General features: G+C 38.2%; 1 protein-coding gene across 2 annotated transcripts in view; it reads right to left on the bottom strand.

The window, feature by feature from the left end:
* LOC105439859 (ataxin-2-like) overlaps positions 1–16,901 on the bottom strand; it is a 31,825-nt gene that overhangs the window by 12,311 nt on the left and 2,613 nt on the right. For both annotated transcript variants that reach the window (XM_030992177.1, XM_030992176.1), the window contains exons 2-8: positions 10,351–10,417; positions 7,635–7,691; positions 5,051–5,122; positions 3,813–3,969; positions 2,716–2,855; positions 1,568–1,656; positions 705–941 (exon numbers count right to left, since the gene is read on the bottom strand). In XM_030992177.1, the coding sequence (XP_030848037.1) occupies positions 705–941; positions 1,568–1,656; positions 2,716–2,855; positions 3,813–3,969; positions 5,051–5,122; positions 7,635–7,691; positions 10,351–10,417 (819 nt within the window). The remainder of the gene's footprint in view (positions 1–704; positions 942–1,567; positions 1,657–2,715; positions 2,856–3,812; positions 3,970–5,050; positions 5,123–7,634; positions 7,692–10,350; positions 10,418–16,901) is intronic.

Genomic DNA, 16,901 nt, shown 5'->3' with positions numbered 1-16,901 from the left:
AGAAATGTTTGTTTAAAAAAAATGATTAAACTGTGGTGGTGGTTATTTCACCTGACTGCTAAGGAAGCAACAATGGTTGTTAGTAAGCAACCAGACGGCTTACGGCTTTAGGTCCTCTCTGAGGGACCTGGTAATGAGGATTAATGCCTTACCAAAAGGCACTAGCGCATTGACTTGGTGTCGAACCCGGGTCACCGGATTACGAGACCACTGCTCTACCGACTGAGCTATCGCGCCTCCACTGATCCATATATTGATTTGTATTTAGAAGCCAAATGATTAATCTGTCTCCAGACATTCGGAAAGTTTTGCAATGCCAGAAATACTATCTTTGTGAATGAGTGCATGAAACAAGTTGGAAAGGTTTCTGTGAACTACATTTCTTAAACTAAACCCTGTCGTATTGAAGGGAAAGGGAAAACATAAAAATGCCTCCTGTACATGGATGTACATGGATGTAAATGGAAGATAAACAAGATATTTTCACCAAAAATTAGTAAAAAATTTCACTGAATAAATCAATAAAATTAAAGCACATCAGCCAGGAAATTGTTTAAACCTATGCACAGATTGCTTTGACATTACATAAAGTGTTGGTTGGGGGACCTACATTTCGCATCACCACATCCACTGTCTTCCTGTGGCTCGGTTTGTTGCAGAAATACCAGTGTATCTCCTAATTCTGTCTGTAACACAATACTCACGTATTAAGGCTCTCTGCATTACTGGAAGCACTAACAGGAGAAGGGGAAGAACTATGGCCAGACGGCTGGGAGTTCATCGGACGTACTACTGCACTAAATCGGTCTTCTTCCGTATGCTCTTGTTCCTTGCTGGTTCGCACCATGTAATCACTGGAACCCTCGATCTTCTTGGCCAGGCGATCAGCCCGTATAATCTTCCTCTGATAATCGTCCGTGTCTTTCGGATCTAATGGAGTTCTGTATCACAAAAAGAAATAATTATGTTTTAGGTGTTGGTACTTTTCAGCAGTCATGAGTGTATTTAAACCTATCTGCACTAGTTTGGCCAGGAGAGATTAGACCTCCCTGCATGGTCACCGACAGGTGGTTATCTCATCGAATCAGCTCTCTATAAACGTAAGTTAAAAGGGACCATGGGGGACCAATGGTCACCGATTAGGCATAGTTTGCTACATAGAGGAAGCTACAAGTAGTGCAGTGGGGCTTTGAGGCTTCAGAGTGTAAGATCAGTAACTGGCAAATAAAAAGGGAAAAAGTATCACTCACGTGTAGAAATTCACCATAATACAGAATAGAAAAGAATAATTATGTTTTTCGGTGTTGGTACTTTTAAAGCCTATCTGCACTAGTTAGGCCAGGAGAGATTGGACCTCCCTGCATGGTCACCGACAGGTGGTTATCTCATCAAATCAGCTCTCAATTAACATAAGAAAAAGGGGACCACAGGGGACCAACGGGTACCAATTAGGCATAGTTTGCTATATAGAGGGCGCAAGTAGCTACAAGTAGTGCAGTGGGGCTTTAAGGCTTCAGAGTGTAAGATCAGTAACTGGCAAATGAAAAGGGGAAGAAGTATCTCTCACGTGTAGTCGCCAAGATTGCTGTCGTATGATGATTTGACACCCATTTGTTCATTCCTCCTAAACATGTCTTCTGCGCTCCAACCATTAGCCTGAAAAATATACAATAACAATAACAAATCATTAAAAATCACTGTTTCGTGTATAACAATTTGTGTGTGCTTTACATGGCAAACGGTGTAAACAAAAGCATTTGAAACCTATGCATGGCAAACAGCAATAAATACTTTTCATAGTCAGCCTTGTTCATAGTGTAATTAAAAAGTTAGATCCTTAGCTTGTTAATGTCAACAAACTTCAAGCAAATCATAAAGACAGCATAAACACTTTGATGAACAGTACTTTGAGATACATAAAGTCAAGCTATAGTGAAATCTCACAAATTTGCAAGGTACGCATATCAGCTCATTTACCTCAGTGTAAATGTTCATTTGGTTTTGTTTATCTTTGTTCCCTATATCTATTTGTGGTGCGAGGTGGTGCGAGGTGGCTGGGGGGGGGGGGGGGGGGGCTCCACTGTAACTCTTTTTCCTCAGGGGTCCGAATTGAAAATTTTAAAAACCTGTACGCATGAGCCCTATGTCAACATGTTGACGGGGGCAGACCTGACTTATAGTGGTAAATCCCGGGCGCATTTGAGTGTAGAGCCTGGGGTGGGGGGGGGGGGGGGGAGGTCTTTTACACTCAGTAGAACAATAATACTTGAGGGAACCATTGAGACACAATCAGCACGTCTTGACAGGATATTGTGTGTGACTATGTTGACTCACATTATCAAGTAGCTTTGTGAAAAGGCATTTAATTTGCATTATAATATGGTTCAAAATCAAACAAATGTTCAGTACTTAAACTGAATTAATCAGCCTCAATTTCTATTTAAAATATGAATATTCCTCACTTAACAATAATTCAAAAAATAATAATTATGATGAATTTATAATATTTGTAACTTCAAATTTTGTGCAAGTATGGAATAAGTTGAAATGTATTTTACTGTGTATTATTTGTAATTGTCTATTTCTAAGTTACATTGAAATGTTTTTTAAATCTGAGCTTGTAAAACTTGCAATGTAATTTAGCTCTCTGGCTACCATTTTGCAGTTGTTCTAATAAACTACTAATAAACTACTAATTAACTACTACAAACTCACGCTTCCTGTCGAGAGAGGGTCGTCTCCTAGACTTAGGTCGGTCAGATTGCCATCAGTTTCAAAGGCCTCGAGCTCCCGTTCTGAAACCTGTCCATTCTGCTTCCTTGCTGATATCTCGGCATCAGTCTGGAAAGCGTCGGCTATCGTGTGAGGAATGAAAGAGAGAGAGAGAGAGAGAGAGAGAGAGAGAGAAGGGGGAGGGGGAGAGGAAGCAAGAGAGGGGGACAGAGGGGGAGAAGGGGGAAGAGAGGAGGGGAGAGATAGAGAGAGTAGATTTGAATTTACTATACAACCTCATTGCTAGTGTTACAAACTGTAAATAATTAAAATAGTACTGTAACACATTGTCAATTCACAAATGAAATATGAGCATGGCATTATCAGTTGCAAGTCTTACTACATGTCACTACATCCTCATCTCAAAATTGAACCGCTTACACAAATTTAATACCATAACTTTTTAATGCCATACTGACAGGACAAATTAGTCATTTTTGTCTTCATAAAGCATTGTTATATAATTGAAATTGAATCCCCTAGATATGATACACGTATCTATGATTACAATTAATTCATACAATGGTACAAATATGGTTTTTATTATTCTGATAAATACTATGAATAATGAAACAGAAACTCTTCCCTTATTACCCACTGATTTTCTCTCTTATTCATTCATGGAGGACAAGTGAAAGTACTTTTTACACCTTAGGTAACATTATCAGAGGGGAAAGAAGAAAGTTCTGGGGGGTGTTTCACAAAGACTAAGATTTACTTTAAGTTTGACTTGACTATGGCAGGCCGTTCATGCCACTGTTTGCTCTCACCATTATGATCTTTAGATAATAATTATTGTAGTTTTGTGGCCATGATTTGTACGTCCTTTCAAAGACCAATGCCAGACAATGGTGAGAGCAATCAGTGGCATGAACGGCCTGCCATAGTTAAGTCCAACTTAAAAGTCAATCTTCGTCTTTGTGAAACACCCCCCAGCTACCTAACTTCAATGGAAAATGATGACATTTACAATACAAAATACTTTTCAGGATACCCCTCTTTCTCTCTCTCTCTCTCTCTTGGAAGATGAAGAAACTAACCTCCTCTACTTGCGTATTCCATGTCAACATCTTTAATGTTGATGCATACGATGCTGGAGGATTTGAAGAGCATTTTATCAGTGACTTGTTCAATCGTTGGAACCACGGTGTTATCGCTAGAATCTACAGGATGGGCCAGACGCAGCTCAACTTCGCCCTGAAAGAAACATTAATCGTTGATCATTAAACGTTACTCTACATTTGCCACTCTCCACACAAGGTGTTTTAAATGGGTACCTGGTAGCATTGATGTGGTTGGATTGGCATGCATGCATTTGTAAAATGGCTCCTAGGTGAAATACTCCCCAGGAAGCGGAGTGTGTGCACCATCTAAGTGCAAATTAGCAATCGAATCCAGTGACCGGAGTAATAATAATAATAAAAATATAAGCTACACTGTATAGAGTGTTTTTTGTTAAAACATTGGCTGAAACTCCACTGGGGTTTGCAGTGTAAATGCTCATTCTCAAACCACCAGTAAATTATTCAGGTATTAGGTCATGTGACTCTCCTGACATCTGGGCTAATTCATGTGCACAACTCAAAAGAAAACGCGAACAAATTATCAAACACCAACGTTTAAAAAAAAGTTTCCAATGGTGTAAATGCAGAGCTGCCAACCTTGTGCGACCAAAAAAAGGAATCATGATGGCAAAAAAAAAATGAATTTCAAGCAAAAAAAGGAATTCATGAAAACGAAACTTACAACCACGCGCGACACACTTCAAATGCAGAAATGTTCATTCTTCATGCTGTTTTTTCCATACAAGCAGGTTGTTTTGTTTTGGTTATTTTGGTATTATCGGCATTCATTCTTTTTGAGAATATTTTCCTCTTCAAGTATGTTTTAAAATTAGTTTTCTATTAAATTTGTGATCAAATCTCCATTTTAGGGCAGTTATTTGACGTGTGGTATGTAAAAAAAAAAAAAAAAAAATTTATAAAAAATTATTAAAAAATCGTATTTTATGAAGAAAAAACGTAATACCGTAATTTGGAGGAAAAATCGGAGTAATTCCGGCAAAACCAGGATGGTTGGCAGCTCTGTAAATGTACTTTTTAAAAAACATCAGTTTTTAAACATTTTTTTTCTGCAGTGTAAATGGGCCTAGTGAGAGTTCTCATGTCCAAATCCTACAATGAGAAACGACCTTTGAACCTTGAGTCTGATCTCCATTATCTTTGACACTCTGGGCCCTTGGGGTTAATAGGAATAAGGTCATTGTCCTTGAACTTACTTGCGGGGAGAATGTAGACAGGATTCCCTCAAACTTTTTACCATTCTTGACCTGAAGCTCTGCTGTACAGCCCTGAAAGACAGAAAGAAAGACAAAAACAAAGAAAGGAAGAAAAGACAAAAAGAAGAAAGAATGTGAGTTACAACCAAATAAACAAACAAACAAAGAAAGAAAGCAGGAAACAAAAGAAATACAGAAATGATAAAGAAAGAAAAAAAAAAAAAAAAAAAGAAGAAGAGGAGAAAAAGAAAGAAATGAAAGAAGAAAAAAAAAAGGAACAAAAAAAGAAAGGGGGAAAAAGCTATCAATAAGTTATTCCATAGATAACTATCTGGGCATGTGAAGATAAAGTTCATAAACCCATACAGGCAATTGCTGGAAAAAGTGTTCATGAAAGTTACGTTATCAATAGACATTTATGCACGGACTGTACAATGTACATTATATGATACACAGATGGAAGTATTATCTTCAAGAGGGCAAACCAACAAAGTACTGTATTACTGAAGCCCAACCACCACTTTAGCAGTGATTATTCTAAAATGCACAAAGTGGGACTTCTCCATGTTTAAAAGCTCTGTGGATATTTGGGGGTCATTTGTGTATGCTATCGCTATCGTAAGTGGTGCATTGAAATCAGCTGTCATTCACCATCACATAATAGGATCGCTGCCAAGACAGGCACATGAAGATGTAATTACAATCCTATCGTTTGGGATGATCTGATTCAGGCTACAGGACCAAGGTTACCAATTACGGTACAGTAAAACATGTCTTAAATAGAGGTTACCTCTCCATAAAGGCCACCGGTCTATAGAGGCCACTTACATGTATATTCTCTCCCTTAAGAAATAAACATGCCTTGTTAAACCTGTCTAGAAAGGCCACTTGTCTTTAGTGGTCACTTACATGTACAGGGTGTATATGCACATTGTCTCCATGGAGAAAGAAACATGTATTGTAAAACCTGTCTAGAAAGGCCACTTGTCTACATACTGGTCACTTTACATGTACATTGTCTCCCTTGAGAAAGAAACATATTTTGTAACACCTGTCTAGAAAGGCCACCCGTCTACCATAGCCAGTTTTTACCCCGTTACCCTTGGATGGCCTTAACAGATAGGTTTTTGACTGTGTTACAAATCAACTTGAATATATCGTTCCTATTTTCACAAAGTGACGGTAGTGAGGAAAATCTGCATGCAAATTGTATGCGATTTTCATTCACTACCGTCACTTCGTGAAAATAGGGATGATATATTGTCTCATGGCAACTGAAATTGTCAGTTGGGCAATTCACAAGTTATTCTTCATTTGCCCATGTATGCATTTTAAGATGGGGCAAGTGAATTTAGTACCTCAGCAAACAAGACTTACTTGTACGTGTACCTGTATTTGGGCAAGTACAAACTAGATGGAACTTCGACTGCGCGCAGTCGAAATGATGCCTCCGTCATAGAGCAATTTACAAACCAAAACAGAAGACATTTTTCAAATTCAAGTTCAATTGTAATCCATTAACAGGTTCTCAGAATATCGTGATTACAAGCAATTTCTCATATACATATATGACCCTTTGATCTTTGACCTCATGACCCTAACATCTACTCAGTTCATTGGCTCCGCAAGATGTCCCGAGTTAAATAGTAATCCATCTGTCAGTTCTAATGAGAATGCGTTCACAAGCTATTTTTGCATACATAATGAGCCCATGACCTTTGACCTTTGACCTCATGACCCAAGAATCTACTCAGTTCATTGGCTCTGCAAGATACATACATGATCTAAGTTTGGCAGGAATCCATCAATCTGTTCTAATGATAATGCGATCACAAGCTATTTTTGCATACATAATGAGCCGCATGACCTTTGACCTTGACCTCATGACCCCAAAATCTAATCAGTTCATCGGCTCTGCAAGTAACATACATGACCTAAGTTTGGCAGGAATCCATCAATCGGTTCTTGAGATAACGCGATCACAAGCTGTTTTTGCATACATAATGAGCCCTGTGACCTTTGACCTTTGACCTCGTGACCCCAAAATCTAATCAGTTCATCGGCTCTGCAAGATACATACATGACCAAAGTTTGGCAGGAATCCATCAATCGGTTCTTCAGATAACGCGATCACGAGCTGTTTTTGCATACATAATGAGCCCTGTGACCTTTGACCTTTGACCTCGTGACCCCCAAATCTAATCAGTTCATCGGCTCTGCAAGATACATACATGACCAAAGTTTGGCAGGAATCCATCAATCGGTTCTTCAGATAACGCGATCACGAGAACGGGACGTACGGACGGACGGACGTACGGACGTACGGACGGACGGACGGACAACCCGAAAACATAATGCCTCCGGCTACTTCGTAACGGAGGCATAAAAATATTACTTTTGAAATCTTACCTCTATATCGACAAACTTTTAAAGAATTCAAAATCTTGTACCCAAATGGGCATCAATCATTTATAAGACCTACAGAGGATCCAGTAATAAAGCAAAGGTATCCCCTTATCGTATTGGAAAACCCTCTGTAAAGATTATGATATATATATATTTTGTTTAAATCAATCATACTTACTTTTGCCACACTGGCCACATGGACAAAGTGTTGGTTGGCATATAAGCCTTGCAGACTCTGAAAAGAAATCAGTAAATATCTTAAAATTAGCAATAATAATATTTAAGATTTATATAGCGCTGGTATACAAGTACAGTTTCTAAGCGCTTTACAAAACAAGTGAAATGAAAAGTACGGTTAAACTAAATATGTGATAAGGATCAACAAGAAACATGAAATAAACAATGCGCTTAATTTGGACGAATTACTTAACTAACAATGTATAACAATAACATGATAATGAAAAATGAAAATGTAAATACAATAATTAAGTATCATTAATGAAACTGCAATAATTATGTACATTAGACAATAAATAGATTACAAGAAGATAGGACATGTGGTTATAAATACGGTATGATGATGGACAATTACTTCGTGTTGAATAGATAGGTCTTAAGTCTACGTTTAAAAGTGTCAAGAGTTGGGGATTCACTGACAGAGACGGGGAGATTATTCCAGAGTTTAGGAGCACATACAGAGAAGGCACGATCTCCATAGCGGGTGTGAGTTCGAGGACCAGATGATAGTTGAAGATGAACAGATGATGATGAGCGGAGCCTGATGGAGGAGGTTTGCACCTTTGGTGAAATGAGTCCATTGATGTATACTGGAGCAAGTCCATTACGGGCCTTGTAGGTGAGAAGCAGTACCTTGAATTGGATGCGCTGTGGAATGGGGAGCCAGTGAAGAGAACGAAGAATAGGTGTTATGTGTTCGTACTTTCTTGTGCGTGTGAGAAGACGGGCTGCAGTGTTCTGGATGTGTTGGAGTTTGGTCAGATGTGAGCTGGGTAGATTTATCAACAGGCTATTACAGTAATCAATGTGTGATGTCACAAATGCATTTATTAGGCGCCCAGTAGAACTTTGGTCTAGGTACTTTCGGAGTTTTCCGATCCGGTAAATTCCAAACGAAGCGGCTCTGCATGATTTCTGAACATGTTGCTTCATGGTAAGTTTGTCATCCACTCCGACTCCGAGATTAATAGACGATTTTGATGGATTGATTGTATTGCAGTCGACTTCGAAATCTGGCAGCTCACTGGCTTTTCGAAATGCTGACGTCATATGCATGAGTTCTGTCTTGGCACCATTAAGCATGAGGTTGTTATCACGAGCCCAGACTTTCACATCTGCGATGCACTGCTCCAGTCTCACCACCCCACTGGCGATTTCACTTTGCTTCAGTATCAGATACATTTGTGTGTCGTCGGCATACATCATGTGTTCAACACCCTTATGGGACCTTATGACGTCACTGAGGGGACCAGAGTAGAGTATAAAGTCCAACGGTCCCACAACGGATCCTTGTGGTACTCCCCAAGTTAGTGGAAATGCTTCGGACTGGACACCATTGAGAACGATGACCTGAGATCGATTTTCCAAGTAGGAGGCAAGCCACTGCAGGACGACTCCCTCAAATCCATATTTATTACAGAAACGTTGTATCATCATGCTATGATCGATCGTGTCGAACGCTGACGAGAAGTCTAGCAGAATAAGAATAGCTTCAAGTCCTTTGTCAATGGCTAACAAGAGATCGTTGGCAGCCTTCAAGAGGGCTGTTTCTGTCGAATGGAACTGACGGTATGCGGATTGCATGACAGGATATAAACCATTGTCTTCTAAGTGTGTCCTGAGCTGAGCAGCTACAATCCTCTCTAGAGTCTTGGCGATGAAAGGAAGATTCGCGATCGGTCTGTAGTTTTTAAACTCATTTCGATCCAAAGATGTTTTTTTCAAGAGAGGAGTGACGTGTGATGTCTTGTACGCTGTAGGTACCTCTCCAGAAGACAGGGACAGATTAACAAGTTCAGTTACAAATGGTACAAGCTCATTAATACAATCTTTCATGAGCCAAGTTGGTATTGGGTCAAGTCGGCACGATTTAGAAGAACTCTCACGGATCACCTTTTGCACCTCCAATTCTGATACAGGTTCAAAAGAAGAGAGTTTGTGCATCGTCACTCCATCCTCACAATCTGATGAGCGGCTAGTAATCCCCTGAAGATTGGTGACGATGTCTTGAATCTTGTTGTAGAAAAATTGTCCAAAATCATTAGCCAGATTTATGTCTGACTCATGACATGCAGCCAATACATTACTCTCAACTTATTGTTCGGCTTATTGTTCGGCCATTACAAAAAATATACATGTTTAGCGTCCCCGCCCGCTACCTTTTTGGGGGCCGCCTCCTATTTTTTTTTTTTTTTTTTTTTGAAATTTAAAAAAAAAAAAAATTCCAATTTTTTTTTTTTTTAAAGAAAAAAAACACGAAAAACACTGCTAAAATGGATCTATTTCTGATTAAAAAAAAAAAAAAAAAAAAATCGGCGGCCATCTTGAAAAATAACCCGACTGTCAGGAAAAATGTACCGAGCGGCCATTTTGAAAGAAAAAAAAAAAAAAAAAGAGGCAAAACCTGCGGGCCGCCATCTTGGATTATAATGCATGCCTCCAAATGACAAAATAATCCCAGCTATGCATTTTTTTGTTTTAAAGGCATTTGATAGACAAAAACTTTTTCGGCATTAATTTTTTTTAAAAAATAATTCATTTAAATCATTTTTATTGATCGCCGATCAGAAATTATTATCCGAGCTCAAGATCGGCCCCCGGTCCGATGATTGTTTACAGGCCTACATATAATGTACCATCACCTTAATATTTCTTACCTTTAGAGATGTGGTAGGAGGGGATGCATTCTGCGGTACAGAAGTCCTGCCAGGCCCCCGGCTTGCCCTGAATATACACACACAGGCAAAACAAATATTATAAATAAAACATGTACACAAGAACAAAAAGTACACATGGAGATAAAGTCTTGTGAGCACCTAAAAAATATGTACAGTGTACATGTAATTCAAAAGATAAGAAAATTGAATCAGAAAAAATTGACCTAGCTCCAAGTCTTTGGAAGATTTGGTTTAACTGTCCTTTCTATAAATCTTTAGATACATGTACACTGCAACGAAAAAAATACACGGTGGCGACGGGCGATTCGCCCCCTAAACCTCTGAAATCGCCACGGTAAAAATCAAGACGAGGGCGAAAAAAAATCAATATATCTTGAAAAATCGCCCCCGCCATAAATTGATATTCCCTATGAATTAATAAACCAATTTATTGATGTGTCTGAGTGAAATCTCCGTTCCAACTACCAACTCCAAAACTAGAAACTTCCATCAACATTTTAAAAGTTTTGTGAGTTGCAGCGGATCGGCGGTCGTAGTACCTACTGTAGCTAGATCTACAGCGGTATCCGCCTGCCTGCGCCTAAGCTCCCGGCGGCCGGACAGGCCACCGCGCCGGCCCCGATGTAGTTTCGTGCACAGCATGAATGCATACGCAGTTCGCACACGTTCACAATACACAGAAGCGTACTAGCTCAGCTCCAGCGCGCGCCCGCACGCTCCTTGTACAGTTGTATGAAGCAAATAAGTATTTGCGAGTGACGAGAGCTCAACTGCTAGCGACCAAATTGGTACGTAATATGTTTATTTAGTCTTTTTTCTGGCCCTAATTTTTATCATGGACAATGCAATCCCATTAAAAAAAATGTTATTCCGTCTAAAATTGTGTTATTTATAAGTTAAAACCATTAAATGCGAGTATATTTTTACTGTTGTCCCACATACTGATATATTTGTAATAACGAAACGTGCAAAATCAATGCCGGATTTTTTTCCTGTAAAATCGGTATAAAGCAAGTTTCGTACACAGAAATTGAATTTTGTTATAAAAAAACCGTAAATAAATATATAAAGGATGTTCCTACTCCTCAGAATCTTTCTTACAACTGTTTAATTAAATTAAATTATTTATATACGATCGATGCCAGGCCAATTGTCATGAGTGATGATGACATCAATTTCTGTCTACGAAATGAAACTAGCTTTGGCTTGACCTTTAGAATTAGAGTCTATAAAAAAAAATAAGGCCATGATTTTGCATGTTTCGGCATAACAAATAGACCCTACATCGGTATGTGGGACAACAGTAAAAATATTTACTCACATTTAATGGTTATAAATGGTCTAAATAACACAATTTTAAAGGGAGTTGGTCTAAAAAAAAATTTTAATGGGATTGCATTGTCCATGATAACAATTAAATTTGGGACAGAAAAAAAGACTAAATAACATATTACCTACCAATTTGGTTGCTAGTAGTATGATGGCTAAGGAAAAACACAACTTATTGTTACAGCTTACAATATGGCTTTAAGGAAGTAGCCCCCAGGGGCGGATCTAGCTTTTTGCTAAGGGGGGGGGGTTTGACCAAAATAATGACGATGCAGAGCATCGTCCACGAGCCGCAAAGCGGCGAGCCGATTTTTTTTGGGGTGTTTATTTGAACCCCGTAAGTGATGTTTTCCTGGCATCTATTAACACAATGGAGACCATAAAAAGCAGTGCATGATAACGTCTTTTTAAATCAAGTAACAGTTTAATACACAGTTATATCCAGAGTTATCATGTGTTTGGTTAAGTTACCAGATGAGTTGAATATCTTCTCACAATATTTGCACTTGAAAGGGTTTCTCTCCAGCGTGCGTTCTTTTTTCTTTCTTTTTTTTTTTTTTTTCCCTTTTTTTTTTTTTTTTTTTTTCTGGGCCGCCCAAGGGGGGGGGGGGGTTTAAACCCCCTAAACCCCCCCGTAGATCCGCGCCTGGCCCCTTGGTTTTTTTTAGGCAATGGGGAAAAGTAGCCCCCATATAAAAATTAATTCCTAGCCCGCGTGTCAGTGATAATATTTTCTTAGGATATGAAAAACGAACAGTTAAACAAAACAATCCTTTTGACAAGTTTTAGTTACATGTATATGTAAATCATAAAGCCACACATTTAACACAAAGTGAATAAATCATGGGTATCTGAATGTCTGCAATACTCTACATGACATATGTACGCTACAATTGTATCTATATTTGCCTTTGCTTGGAATTTAATTAGGTAAAACCGCGTTTAAAAAAAATACAACCTTTAAAAAAGAAAAAGCCCCCCTGAGCTCCAAAATAGCCACCGCAAAATAATTAAGGGGGGCTATTTTTTTAAGGGAAAATCTGAAAAGAGCCCCCGTAAAAAAAAAAGTAATTTTTTGGTTGGTACACTGTAGCTCATACAGTAAGTGTAATGGTCATGAATCGAAGTAGAGAATAGAAAATTAATTAATATATATGTAATATACATAATGTACATGTAAAGGAGCGCTAACAAACTTTGTTCAAATACAAGAATACAGGAAATGTAATGACGAAAATTATTTATAAATATTTATCACATGAAATTAAATAGATATTGCTTCAAGTTTCAAGGAAAATCCAACCATGTCTTGCTCTGAAGGTCTTCATAGGGATTAATATAATGGGGGAGGGGATATGTTTGTGAAAGATTTGAACAAAAACAGATTTGCAATTTAAAAAAAAGTTGTGAATAGTTTTGGTTATATGCAGAGTACTTGTTGTTTACATGAAGAGGAGGACTCTCATTTGCACCAACCAACAAAATGGCAAGAATAAAATTCTTGGAAATCCATTAGTACCAAGGAGAAATACTGTATAGTGTATAGGACAATTTACTATGGGTCATCTTTCAAATAACAGCAATCATGAAGTTGTTTAATAGCATGGAGTCTTTTCTAGACCTTGTTTTTTATAGACAAATTGTGATTTACTGTAGATTGTATATGCACAAGTACCTGTAGTCTAGACTAAGTGATACCCTTGATTTTCCATTTTAAAAAATGGCCTTTTCCGTTTCAGAAAATCTTGGCTATCATGTCAGCGATCGATCGATTTTAGGCGCACATGCCAGCCCCTTTTTTTTAACTGTACAACAGCCTGTGTACAATCTCGCTGCACTTTATAGCTCCTGCTGCTGGTGTGTGTGTGCCTAGTGTTACGTCTATGTAATACTAATTGTAGGCGCCTAGCTGGCATAATAGAATCGATTCGCTGCTATTTGTACTGTGTTTTGTGTCACGATCTCTATTGGTCCTTCGAAACAAAATGGCAGCGCCCTGTCTCATAAGAATCTGATGAATATCGCTAATTATACAACTCACTCCCAGATCCTAATCAAATGATTGGTCATGCCCGGTCACGTGTGATTCATTTACTGAGCCTATATTGCACTCGTTTTCATGAAAAGGAGTGCAATATTTACCAGTACTATTGAACTCGTTTTCAGAGCATGCAATAGTGCGCGTAGAGGTTAGACCGCCTAATATTGCGTGTGCATGGGCCTATTCTAGCGCAGCACTATGCGTAAATGGGTTCAGAGGTAAGTGCGCTTGCTATATCTTTACTTATGTGTGCGCACTAAATTGAGACTTATTATAACTTGAGATTTATTTGTCAGCCATATACTGTCACGAAACAATCTTGAATTAATTCTTTTTACATCAAAAAACAAGGATCTTGGAGTTTTGTTGTATAAAACAAATGATGCATGTTTTCATTCGTTCATTATACGATCTATCCGCCCTCGTTGATGCTGTGTGTATCTATCACACTCAGCCTAACAGCTTCATGCGATAGATACACACAGCCTCAACTCGAGTGCGGATAGATCGTATAATGAACTCATGCGCATGCATCATTTGTATAATATTCGGAGTTATTAACCATGATTTTAGGCCCGATATTTTTTCACTGCATAACAAATCGCAAAATAGCGTAAGTTTTACGATTTGCTTCTTGAAAAATGAAAAGTTTTGAGGTGAAAGGGGTTTTCTGCGACTTTCCGTTCGAAATTGCATTTTCCGTTTCAAATGGTCATTTCCGTGAATTCGGTCCGTTTTCCGTGATCGCGTAAAATCAGTGTCCGTCAACCAAAAAATTACTTTTTTTTTTACGAGAGCTCTTTTCAGATTTTCCCTTAAAAAAATAGCCCCCCTTAATTATTTTGCGGTGGCTATTTTGGAGCTCAGGGGGGCTTTTTTTTTTTAAAGGTTGTATTTTTTTCAAACGCGGTTTTACCTAATTAAATTCCAAGCAAAGGCAAATATAGATACAATTGTAGCGTACATATGTCATGTAGAGTATTGCAGACATTCAGATACCCATGATTTATTCTATTTGTGTTAAACGTGTGGCTTTATGATTTACATATACATGTAACTAAAACTTGTCAAAAGGAGTGTTTTGTTTAACTGTTCGTTTTTCATATCCTAAGAAAATATTATCACTGACACGCGGGCTAGGAATTAATTTTTTTATGGGGGCTACTTTTCCCCATTGCCTAAAAAAAACCAAGGGGCTACTTCCTTAAAGCCATATTGTAAGCTGTAACAATAAGTTGTGTTTTTCCTTAGCCATCATACTACTAGCAACCAAATTGGTAGGTAATATGTTATTTAGTCTTTTTTTCTGTCCCAAATTTAATTGTTATCATGGACAATGCAATCCCATTAAAAAAAAATGTAGACCAACTCCCTTTAAAATTGTGTTATTTAGACCATTTATAACCATTAAATGTGAGTAAATATGTTTACTGTTGTCCCACATACCGATGTAGGGTCTATTTGTTATGCCGAAACATGCAAAATCATGACCTTATTTTTTTTATAGACTCTAATTCTAAAGGCCAAGCCAAAGCTAGTTTCATTTCGTAGACATAAATTGATGTCATCATCACTCATCATGACAATTGGCCTGGCATCGATCGTATATAAATAATTTAATTTAATTAAACAGTTGTAAGAAAGATTCTGAGGAGTAGGAACATCCTTTATATATTTATTTACGGTTTTTTTATAACAAAATTCAATTTCTGTGTACGAAACTTGCTTTATACCGATTTTACAGGAAAAAAATCCGGCATTGATTTTGCACGTTTCGTTATTACAAATATATCAGTATGTGGGACAACAGTAAAAATATACTCGCATTTAATGGTTTTAACTTATAAATAACACAATTTTAGACGGAATAACATTTTTTTTAATGGGATTGCATTGTCCATGATAAAAATTAGGGCCAGAAAAAAGACTAAATAAACATATTACGTACCAATTTGGTCGCTAGCAGTTGAGCTCTCGTCACTCGCAAATACTTATTTGCTTCATACAAGGAGCGTGCGGGCGCGCGCTGGAGCTGAGCTAGTACGTTTCTGTGTATTGTGAACGTGTGCGAACTGCGTATGCATTCATGCTGTGCACGAAACTACATCGGGGCCGATGGCCTGTCCGGCCGCCGGGAGCTTAGGCGCAGGCAGGCGGATAACGCTGTAGATCTAGCTACAGTAGGTACGACCGCCGATCCGCTGCAACTCACAAAACTTTTAAAATGTTGATGGAAGTTTCTAGTTTTGGAGTTGGTAGTTGGAACGGAGATTTCACTCAGACACATCAATAAATTGGTTTATTAATTCATAGGGAATATCAATTTATGGCGGGGGCGATTTTTCAAGATATATTGATTTTTTTTCGCCCTCGTCTTGATTTTTACCGTGGCGATTTCAGAGGTTTAGGGGGCGAATCGCCCGTCGCCACCGTGTATTTTTTTCGTTGGTGTCCGTACATTATCAGTTTATCACTCCTACAATCTTTCCAATAAGAAATTTCCACATTCTTGGTTAAATTGCTGTAGATTCTAAAAAAAAAGTCCTGTGGCAAACTCGGAAGATAGTTTGCAATGTTCACTGTTTGCAGGAATTGGTGATTATGCATTTTTAGAGAACTTAGACTACCGTAGTCTAGGTTTGGTTTACATAACTCTTCAGACATGCAAAATTTGCAAATAGATGCCAATTAACGATTGGTGAAATTTAGCAATATCATATTTCATATTAGAATGTCTGATCGCATGCTGTTTGGTGTGCTAAAACCCTTCGCATATAAATTGCACGCATCCCTATTATTCTACGTGGATTATGCGCTCATGCAAAATTGATGAATGTTTTTATCACCAAATTGAGTTTCAAACCTTTATTCTTTGTGATCCTGAAGGCGATACACGATAAATGAGGTGTCATATGAAAGAGCAGGTTTTTCTACTTTTGCCCCAAAAGGCGTCATATCGGAACTCTAAAAATATCTTGATCAAAACAGTGATTTGAATATTGGTTCCATAGTAGCTCTGAGATTTGTCACTTTTGAGAAATGATACCCGAGCGATAAGTAGTTCCATTCATAAGGAATACACAGTATCAGCTTATTTTTTTGCTAGCCCCAAGAGATCTGATACGATGACAGTTTGAAAACGCCCTTCCCCCCACTTTTC

This window comes from Strongylocentrotus purpuratus, unplaced genomic scaffold (genome assembly GCF_000002235.5).
Source record: "Strongylocentrotus purpuratus isolate Spur 01 unplaced genomic scaffold, Spur_5.0 spur5_scaffold_2, whole genome shotgun sequence".
Taxonomy (NCBI): Eukaryota; Metazoa; Echinodermata; class Echinoidea; order Camarodonta; family Strongylocentrotidae; genus Strongylocentrotus; species Strongylocentrotus purpuratus.
The sequence above is the reverse complement of the archived record's forward strand: the minus strand, read 5'-3'. Positions and strand labels throughout refer to the sequence as shown.